The sequence below is a fragment of the Phaseolus vulgaris genome, chromosome 10 (genome assembly GCF_000499845.2).
Source record: "Phaseolus vulgaris cultivar G19833 chromosome 10, P. vulgaris v2.0, whole genome shotgun sequence".
Taxonomy (NCBI): Eukaryota; Viridiplantae; Streptophyta; class Magnoliopsida; order Fabales; family Fabaceae; genus Phaseolus; species Phaseolus vulgaris.
The window spans coordinates 38,541,493-38,552,544 of NC_023750.2; the positions used below are offsets into that span (position 1 = coordinate 38,541,493).

An 11,052-nucleotide genomic window follows, 5' to 3' on the forward strand; every position below is an offset into this window, starting at 1 on the left:
TTAATGTACCGGATTACACAATCCGGAAAAGTGAGTATCTTTGTTCCGGATCCGATTTACCCCCACTTTAACTAATCCAGAACACTTTAATGTTGTCTTACGGATTGTAAAAACATTTCGGATTATAGGGGTGGATAACATGAAGTTCATTTCACGGATTATACAATCCGGTGATCTAGCGGATTAATCCAATCCGGAGAAATAAGTGTTTAAAGCACGAAGACTTACCTACGAACGGAGAATACGAGCGCAGTGAAAACCACCCACCACAGCAACAGCACCACCTCCACGGTTACCACCACAAGCACCACCACAAGCACCACTATCACCACCGGCAAGCACCAAGCACCAAACACCAAGGACCAAACACCTTCGTTTTCACTATGAGTAGAAAGTAAAACAAATTTTCTATTTTTATCTTTTTTTACTGAAGGACAAATTTGGAATTTTAAAAGTATATGGGGGTGGCTGAAGAAGGGATGGAGGTGCAGGAAGAAGCACTCTCAACTTGATGGTTTGACCCAAAGTGCGGTCATTTAAAGGTCATATGAAGAGCCCACAGTAAAATATCCTTTAAATGGATTTCAATATTTTTTTGGTACATCTATCAAGGAACTTACGAACATCTTCTGGAACATTAATCATATATATTATTATGTTATTATAATGAATTGTCAAGTGCATGTTTTTCCGTTTTCACGGTATTAAAGTATCTTTTATGTATTTAACTCATGTGCCCTTGGTGTCATATGACATCATGCATTCCAGTTCTTTATTTATAATGCAATCAAAATACAAAAAAAGAAGTAACAATTAGAATTGACTATTTGTCCATGTTACCTAGAAATGAACAAAGTGTTTGTAAAATGGTCCATTGTGTTGCGGAAAATCATGGATGAGTTAAATAGGGTACTTATTGACCCGATAGGGAGGCCATGTGGGTGTGGGAACTAAATAAAAATGCTAAGTACACTCTTCAGTCAGCCTATCAACCGCGGACACATGGATGGAGGGGTGTGATGATATTTTCCCAACGATAGGCTTACCTAGTGCTAATTATCTATAGGAAGGATAGCTACTAAGGACAAGTTAAGTAGGGGGGGGAATACATCAAACTGAAAGTTTCTGTTCCATGTGTAGAACTCAGTGAAAATATTAATCATCTATTTTTTTTAGGGTAAGGTGGTTGGACTGGTCTAGAATAACTACAATAAGTGGTTGGGTATTACTTTTGTTAACCATAATCAACCTAGGGAGTACTTGTACGGCTATGGTAAACTCTAATGGTAACTCTTCATGGAAAGGACTATGAGTGGCAATTGTGTGGGGTCTGTGGAAGCAGAGAAATAGTGACTCACAAGCCAAGAGGTGAACCTGATGTGGCAATTGTATTACAAATGGTGAACCTGATGCACAAGAGGTGTTATGTGACTCACAAGCCAAGGTGTGGGCCTGGTGAAGGAACTTCTATCGCAAGTCAATCTTCACCTCCTCAGATTATTATCTTAACCCGGTCATGTGCTTAAAATCTCTGAATTATGGATAACATATTATTAGTCTTATGTAGGGCGCACTATTTTAAAATTACCTCCTCCTTTGGCAGTGTTCCTTTCTGGATGCTAGTTCTAATAATCTCTTCTGCCATCAGTCCTACTTTAACAATGCTGCAAGCACATCAGATCAACCATCTAGCTGAAGGTGGAATGGAATTCTGTCAGAAAGGAAGTTTTGGTTGTTGCGTATCTGTGAATTATGGTTTTAATCTTCTCTGCCATCAGTCATGTTTTTAACAATGCTGCAGGCACATCTGAACAACCAACCAGCTGAAGGTGATATGGAATTTTAGGTCAAAAAGGAAGCTTTGGTTGCTGCATATCTTTGTTGGACCACGACCTGATGTATGGCCTATGTTTTATGCTCTTCTACCTGCTTAGTACACATATGTCCTTGAGTTAAACTTGCAACCGTAAATAGAAATGAACACTGAACTTTTACAGCGACGGCTACTAGTAAGGGATTACCAACAGTCACTTTGAATAAGGGTAGGTTCTATAAATGTGAATGAGGGTACGTACGGGGACTAAAAAGCCAGTATGTACAAGGATTTTTTTGGTGGTTGAGTGCCACACAAATTTTGTATTGCACGAGTTATTTTTTCATCTCAAATACTCCACTTTATTTTTTCATTCTTTGCCCATCAAAAGAAAAATCTCCATTGCGTTGATGTTCCAGCTTCGTTTTAAAACTCTCAATAGTTTGGGAAACACAATTCAGTTAAGAATGAATCGGAGATAAGATGTTCGTTACACTTCAATGGCTAAAAAATATTTAATATGATGTTGGTCGTCCAACACTCATGTTTCTAACCGACTCGCAAAAGAAGAGTAATACCAGAGAGAGAGACGGTGAACAAGTCCTACTTTCTCAGCACGCAGCAGAAAACATTGTAACATAATCATTCGATATACAGAAGGGAGGGGGTAGGGAGGGCAGGAAAATTTTAGTTAATGCAAAAATCCACTAAGAAAAATGCTTTCTCAACCAGTGCAGAAAGCTATGAAGTTATGTCCTTGCATTGTTTTTCCACAACACTTATTATGGACAAATAGAACAAGGAAAACAAATAGAACAAGGGAATAAATTTATGAATCCTAACTCTAAGAGTTTCTAAACTCATCCTTTAAGAGAGGAAAATAAAGAAAATAACTTTAAGTTACCATCTCAGTATCCCTTGCCTACCAAAAAAATACAAAGAAAAACCACACCAGTGAAACAGATATATCTCATCTGGTTATCAAACTTTAGTCTGATATTCTGATCTCAACTCCTAAAATGTCCTTCACCATCTCGTATGATACAAATGCAATTGCTATCGATGGGACCACCTGCAAAACATCATACGAGTTAAAGAAATGCTATAAACAAAACAAATCCATCAAGCAATAATTTCCTGAAAGTTTATTTGACATTGCAAGACTGTGTGAAAGGGAAATGAGAAAAATATAAAAATTGAGAAAGAAAGAAAGAAACATCCAGTAATGTCACTAAACAAATGGAATTGCCGACCCAGAAAAAACTAAACAAATGGAATTATCTACTCAGAGCTCTCTGCCTCGTTCTTGAATACAAAAAAAGAAATTCAACAGCAACCCAAAATATTCAAACAAATGCACATTGTCAAAGATTTGTAAACAATCCCACAAATTTAGGTAGTGTGCATATGTCTGCAGTTATCTTTGTAAGTTAATCTGGAACTGACCAACTACTGGGTAATATCAATAGTTCAATATTTGGCTCAAGCTCAATGGGTGTTGTTATGTTGGCTTTTGTTATAATCAAGCCAGCTTATTATGCTGACAGATCTTATCAGAGGTTAATGTCAGCAGAGTATGATTGAGGGAATCCTACTCAAATAATCCATGTGATGAGGTGTCCAGCAAATTTTATGCCTTTCAGGTGACAGAACAGTAATATCAATCTAGATTCTAGATTCTAAAGTGATGGTAGAAAATGCAAGCCTTCCTTTTCTGGCAAGAAAAAAAGTCTACACTCTACAACACAATTATTATAGAATAGATCACAAGCTTCAGGTGAAGACACGGACCTTTACAGAGTTGGGCACAAGACCCTTGTATAATGCACCGAATCCTTCATGCTGAACAGTTTTCCTGAATGCATCAACCATTCCAGTGTATTCAAGTGGGACTTTGCCTCTTCCATCACCAGTTAGAACAGAAGCAGCATGGTTCCAACCAACCATCTGCATTCTACGACGAATAACGTCGAGAGGGTAAGCAACAGTTTGTCCAACAGTTCCAGCAGCAGCACCACAAGCCAGGCGTGTTGTCACACTCAACTCAGAATTATCAGCAAGACCAAATGCGTTGGATTTCACTAACCAATCTTTTAGAGACTCATACACAGCAAAGTTGAGACCTACATAAGGAATCTGGAGAAAATAGAGTATTAATTCTGTAAGAAGCATCCAAGAAGAAGGCTTTATTCTATGCAAAATTAAAACATAATCTTCATCTTTATAAAGAGAAAAGATAATTTGAAAATATTACTCACAACTCCAATAACTGAAGGAAGCCAGCCCTTATATAAAGCACGAGGACCTTCTTCCCTAAGCACAGTAGACAAAGCATGAAACATTCCTCTGTACTGATATGGTGATGCCTCAGTCTGCAAATACAAAACAATGAACTTTCTGAATTTCTATAAACCATGAAAGAATGCAAAAGCATGCATACACATAACATAATTTTTTTTTTGCCATTTAATTTTACAACTATTAGAAGCTGTATTATTCTGCACTTCCAGCTACCACTTTAGCTTCCAACAAGAAAAGCAAGCATTTGGTAAATGTAAAATTAAAAACGGAGAAAGTACCTGCACAGTAATCCGGCCTCGAACCATGTCCATTGGATAAGTTGCAGACATAGCAATTATTCCAGCACAAGCTCCAGCTCCAAGACGTAGAAGAGGAGTCAGTTGAGCATCCTCTACAGAAGGCACAAGAGAATATGATTAAACAACAAAAAGGGTTTTAATACTAAAAGTTTTGTCAATGTAAAATAAGATCAAGAACTTGCTTCAGCCTGTATTGCAATAAGTGGTTGAATTATTGACGGGGGGGATTTTAGTGACAAACAGCTAAGCACAGATTTTTTTCTAAATCAAAGTTGTTAAAAGGGATTCATAATTCTAATTACATTTTGCCTCAATGGCCAAGCATTCTCATCAAGATGATGATTTATGCAGAGAGAAAGCCTAAACTCTAAAAGTAATTACATGAGTTACTGGTCTTTACGAGCAGAAACTCATAGTATACGGATATAAGTACAAGAATAATAAACCAAAAATGAAGAGTTTTCCAGAAAGGAGAGCTTCCTAATTCAATTCATCAATTTCAATCAAATTTACACTTGCCCTTGATCTATTTAAAAAAAAATATTATCCCAACTAAACACAAATTATTTCAAGAAAAAATTGTAAACATGAACATACCATTTCCAGTTTGCTGCTGATACATGTACAGTATACCTCTGTCATAATAGGAAGGGATAGTCAGAAAAAAACAAGGGACAAAGTTTAAAAAATATGAAATGGGATGCACTGCAATAATAAAAAGAAAATGATAGCCACTGGAGTGACCCTATTTAAATAAGCCATGCAGGAAAAGGAACATGTTAAGAGAGAACTGCAGAAGCCAATTTTCCATAAGATGATTGGCATTTGGTATAATAGTACCCTGGAATGAAAACCCAAAAAAAAAACAATAAAGCAATCCACACAATATTTTGTATAGAAGAAAAACATACTTAGAAGCTTGCTCATAACTGAAGAACTTCACAGCAGAATTAGGGACAATTCGAGCACAATTAGTACCATTCCCTTTGAAAAGTCCACGGAGACCTTCAGTTCTCCATATATATTTTAGGCCTTGTATTGTTCCATTGTATTTAATGTTATGAGGGTTTTGGACCTGCATATGGCAAAGCCAGAGACATGTCAACTAGGACGTATGCAAACAAGCAAGACAGGATACAGTATACTTTTGATTCCAGTATAAGAAAGCAAGAATAAATAGTTGAAAATAAAGACAATAGTTGTACACAGGAAATATGTGTTCGCGCATCTCATGTTATGTTACATTATCATATGGAATAGTCTCCATTGTGCCCTCCCTGGATAAACATATCCGTAAGCAATAAGAGAAGAAAATAAAAAGGTAAAACGAATTAAACTTCTCCCATTAGTTAAAATCAAATTACGTACTTCAACTTTTATAGAAGGCTCTCTTATCTAACTAGGCCAATAGCTTTGGTAAATAAGTTGATTTTAACCTATAAAAAAAGTTTGATTTATTTTGCTCTTTATTTTCTTCTTATGAATGCTAATGAAGAAGTTCAACAGAACAGAGTCCGAGTCTATGTGTACTTGTGTGCTGTATTCATACACAGAACCTCTGTCCCGCATATTCTCTTGAATGATAAAGCATTCCTACTCTAAATTCTTTCTAAAACATTCTGTTATACCTTCCTCTATATCTCCCTCCCCATATAAATTCAACAGAAATAATAGCTAAATTCATGTAGATCTAAACAACCAAATAAACTAACCTGTAGCAAAATTTTCAACCGTTCCAGAGGAGCAACTGCAGTACGTGACCTGCACATACACAAAAAATTGGTTTAAAAACATCAAAACAGTTCTCCAAATGATTATTTTCCAGGAAAATTGGGCTATGGGGCGTTGCAATTGTAACTATATTTCAGGTCACTGAAATGAAAATGAAATTCAAAATTAGCACATAACCATTAATTGGCATGAAAATCAAAGAATCAAGGGAACGAAGATTTTGTAGTGACTTCCACGATAAATGACACACAAACACAACAAACTAAACCTTATTCCGAAACCCCAACCCTGTGAGTGATTTTCACTAATAAGAAGCCATGCAATCCAAGCAAACATATCGAAAACCACACCCATAGACTTCCAAAATCAACAGCGTCTTTTATATTCAACAGATCGTACACTCAATCCACTTCACCAAACACAAAAGCCATATTAATAAATCCACACGAAATTAACCCCTAAACGGAGAGATATTAAAAGGCCACTTCACTGATGATCCAAGCCACAGAAACTTCAAATCAACCAATTATACATACATGTTTTTCATAACATATTATTCATAAATAAAATAGGAAATGAGAAACGGAACTGACACTCCTCCGGCGACACCACCAGCGACGAGTGACTTGCAGATGGTGGCGAACGCGTAGCTAGGAGCCTTGACAACGCCTTCTCGGGCCAGCTTGGCTTCCTCGGCCAGGTTAACGATGGTGGTGACGGCGGATTCCCCAGTCTTCACATTCTCCGAAGCCATATATGGAAAACTATTCTATAACCTAACCTAACCGGAACAAAATCGGGGTATCGGAATTGTCGGAGTGAGAAATCTCGGCAGGGATACGGCAGATTGTTCCGGTGATTATTGCGGCGAAGCGATCATTACTCGCTCGCTCGCTGAGAGTGAGTGGTGGTGGCTGCGGGAGCTTCGAAGAGAAAAGAGAGAAGAGTGAGCTCACACCAATGCCAACAACTACTACAATGCAGCAACGAGGTCAGAACTACGCCGTTACGACCCCGTTATAATATTTATACCACGCCTTTTTTTCTGTTACACCACTTTTCATTTTGGAACGTCTAAAGCTGTGAGATTTATTAAATAAAAATTAAATTATCCGATTTTTAATGAATTGGTTTTTAGTACGACCTTTAAATACATCTCAATAATTATTAAGAGTTATTTTCAATATTTTTATTTTTTTTAAAAAAAAATTATGTTGGACATCACTATATTACTTGACATCTCGACTCCTCAAATAACAATAATCATTTGTTATCATATAAAAAAATATTATTAAAAAAAAATAAAAAAAATACAAAAGTTAATAGTTGAGAAAATAAGTTATAATTAAAGAATATTAATTCTATTTTTTGAATTATCTTTTCTAGTTTTAATATTTTCTTCTACTTTTACTTTTTCTTTATCAATAAAATGTTGTTTATATGAAAATATATCAATATATTTTTTAAATTTAATTTGCATATGAATGTTTCAATCAGAGTGTTGATATTATTGGTTCTTAGTTTTTATATTAATTTATTATTTTAATATTATAATACAATAATTTAATTTTTTTAAAGAGAAATAAATCATGTATTTTTTTGTTAATATTTTTCTAGGACATTTAACTAAATTAGAGTTAACTTATGTAAGATATCAAGAGATCATCTTTAACCTAAAATCTATATATTTATAAATATTTCTTTTTATAGGTTTCTCAACTTTAATATCAGACTTTTAACTCATTATTAGATTTGTAACAATTTATTAGGAATAAAAATAAAGAAATATCATAAAAAAAAAAATATCATTCATTGTTAGAGGGCATCACAAGTATGATTAATAATAGGTATATATAATTTCATCTGCATCGCATTTAAAAGTTATATTAATAGTAACACTTATAATTCAAGTCTTTTATAATCGTAACAAGTGTAGAGAGACTTAAAAATGAATATATATATATATATATATATATATTAATTAATGTTCTCTGATTGTTATTACACTTTGACTTAATAAAATTTTGCATCTGAAACATATCTTTATAATTTAAAATGTGCGCAGTGGCACACAATATATTAGAAAAGCTTCCAAACCTTTTCCAGTTTTTATTTGTTTTTTTTTTTAAGTTTTGTGTAAAAGAATATAAATGCAACACTTCTTTACTTAAACTAAAGTATTTTAATAGATTTATTTATTTAATAGTTTAATATCTAACACAAAACAAACAATGTGTTATAAACTCAACAAAGGTATATACAAAATATAATATATTTTAAAATATAACTTAAACATACTGTGTATATCAGGAAAGTATACCATTTATATTTATATATATATATATATATTTATTTATTTATTTACATTAAACTTATAAATTATTATTGAATATTTTGCTTTAAATAATTACAACTTCAACTAATTTGTGTCAAATGTTTTAACACAAAACTCATAACACAACAAATTTCATTCATTCAAATTATACAAATCTCATCTCAAACTCAAACAATAAAATCATGTTCAATAATACACAACTTTGCATAAAACTCAATATATTACGACTATCACTTTAGATCTAAATAATTTATCCTAAGGTTCTACCAAAACATAAATAATTTCTCTTACATGAAATGTTTATCTTCAAAACAAATTTCTAAATCCAAATATAAAACTAATCAAAATGTAGGGACCTAAAACAAGGTATCCAAATATAATATTTTTTTAGTATATGCTTAACCAGGTTGAGAGGGTCGTTTCTCTTAACTGACCCCACCAAGATTAATAACAAAAATATAATGAAAAGAAGAGAACAAATAATCTTTAGAGTAAAAATTTGAAAATCTTATCGAATAGGAATGATCATTGGTTTCTCAATTAGTGTGAAGTGCGATTAGATTCCAAAAGAAATGAGATATGAAAGAGAAAAGTTAGAGGGGGAGAAAAAAAAAGGAAGAGAAACAGGGCTAGTGAACCCTTACACAATACATGGTTATTAACTATTTTTTTTTTCGTTTCCTCATTTTTTTCACCTAATTTTATATTCATTTATCTTTATGCATTTATTGTAATATAGAAATTGTACCATGGTTGACCACACATTAACACTCATGACCGAGACCTCTACTTGAACCAAGTACACCTCAGGGATCCAAGTAACCATTAATTAAGATAATCAATTAAGTAAAACTAGTATGTACGCAATCTCCTCTTAATCCCAAGATTAACTCGTTAAATTGTGTCAAACCAAGTCCACCAACATAAAGGCGCATTTGATCCTATACATACACGTTCAAAGACAACATAAAGGTACATTTTTAGTATAATTTATTACTCCCAACCACCATATACCAATTACTAACTTGAGCATCGGATGACCTTTAGTAGGTACCCCCCTATAGAGACTGAAGACTAAGAGTCAAGACTTTTAGGTGTCGATCAAAACTTTCCTAGCATCACCCTCGTTATCCAAAAACCATCAAGCGAACACCTTATCTATGTGTACTTATTTGTATCATTCGAAGAAATCGAGGTGAAACTCATACAAAACATGGATGGGCATGACATATGTTGATAAGTGTCATATTTCAGTAATATTTAATATCAAAAGATAGACACTTATGAATGTTTAATGATGAAATAGATATAATTCAACCCATAATTTAGGAATTTAAACATTTTTACATATTTTGTGATTATAATATGAATAAGAACGATTTATTCCCAAATTTGTAGGAATGACAATGCGAAAAGGGTCATGCGGGTCGCCCCGCAGTCCGCTACCAAAAAGTGCAGGGCGAGCTCAGTAATTTATCCCATTGACCCACTTTGACCTGTCCCGCATAACTCACAGCCCGCGCGGGTCAACAGCGAGGTGGGTCGGGATGGGTTGGTCTGCTGACCCGCATAAATAAAAAAAATAATTATTTTTTTGTAATAAATAAACATACCCCATTAACTCATTATTGCAGTTGTGACCTTTATTTTATTTTATTTTAAAAAATAAAATTTAATATACTAAAAAAAGAAATATTTTATTTTAATAATCTAAAGGAGTTAATATTAACAGTGACACTGGGTTTAGTTTGAAGTAAAGTCTTGTATTTAAAATTTGTTAATTAAAAAAATATAAAGAAGATATTTCAATAGGATAGTTCAAAAATTAGTCATCTTCATTAAAATATTTTATAACAAAACTTTGATAAGATACTCTTATACATTTACATACATTTATAGGAAAAAATAGATGCAAAGCAAAACTTTAATTATTTTTAGTCAAGCCTTATAACAACCCGCATACTTGAATTTATATTTTTATCTTAACTAAATAAATTGAAACACAGATAAAATTTTAACTTTTCAGTAGTAGGAATAAGTTTTTTCTAATTAATGAAATTTTAATTTTTTGGAAAAAAAAAATTCTTATGTGGGCTGGCCCGCAAGTTACCTCTTATGATACTTGAATTTATATTTTTATCTTAACTAAATGAATTGAAACACGGATAAAATTTTAACTTTTCAGTAGTAGGAATAAGTTTTTTCTAATTAATGAAATTTTAATTTTTTGGAAAAAAAAAATTCTTATGTGGGTTGGCCCGCAAGTTACCTTTTATGCGGGGCGGGCCAGCCCACATTGCCACCCCTACAAATTTGTGTTAATTTCTGGATTCTAGGGGAAAATGAAGATGAAATGACTAAAGGAGAATAAACAAGATGAAAAGGGAAAGTTAAAACATTGGAAACTCGCCCAAACTCACCCAATCAAGATCACTCCAGAGGAACTCGCCCAAGGCTCGCCTAGGCGAATTCACTCCAATGAAGTTGGGTTTTTTCTTGTCAAACTCGCCCAAGCTAGTAATAACTCGCTTAGGCAAGATATCACTTAGTTTAAGACCAACTAGGTTAAATAG

The 11,052-nt window shown here is 33.6% G+C and overlaps 1 protein-coding gene across 1 annotated transcript; it reads right to left on the bottom strand.

Annotated features, from left to right (window-relative positions):
* Nucleotides 1-2,498: 2,498 nt before the first annotated feature.
* Nucleotides 2,499-7,211, bottom strand: LOC137818216 (mitochondrial adenine nucleotide transporter ADNT1). The gene is made up of 8 exons (XM_068621507.1): nt 6,738-7,211; nt 6,126-6,174; nt 5,325-5,488; nt 5,011-5,048; nt 4,393-4,505; nt 4,072-4,185; nt 3,605-3,949; nt 2,499-2,885 (listed from the first exon to the last, which is right to left on the bottom strand). The coding sequence occupies exons 1-8, from the start codon at nt 6,896-6,898 to the stop codon at nt 2,802-2,804; spliced, it is 1,068 nt and encodes a 355-aa protein (XP_068477608.1). The 5' UTR covers nt 6,899-7,211; the 3' UTR covers nt 2,499-2,801.
* Nucleotides 7,212-11,052: the final 3,841 nt, after the last annotated feature.

Bases quoted from the DNA above. Each gene is read 5' to 3' on its own strand.
- LOC137818216 (XM_068621507.1), bottom strand. From the start codon at position 6,898: ATGGCTTCGGAGAATGTGAAGACTGGGGAATCCGCCGTCACCACCATC. The intron at 5,049-5,324 runs GTATGTTTTTCT...CTATTATGACAG, and splicing joins AGTTATGAGCAAGCTTCTAA to AGGTATACTGTACATGTATC. The intron at 3,950-4,071 runs GTGAGTAATATT...TATTTTCTCCAG, and splicing joins TTCCTTCAGTTATTGGAGTT to ATTCCTTATGTAGGTCTCAA.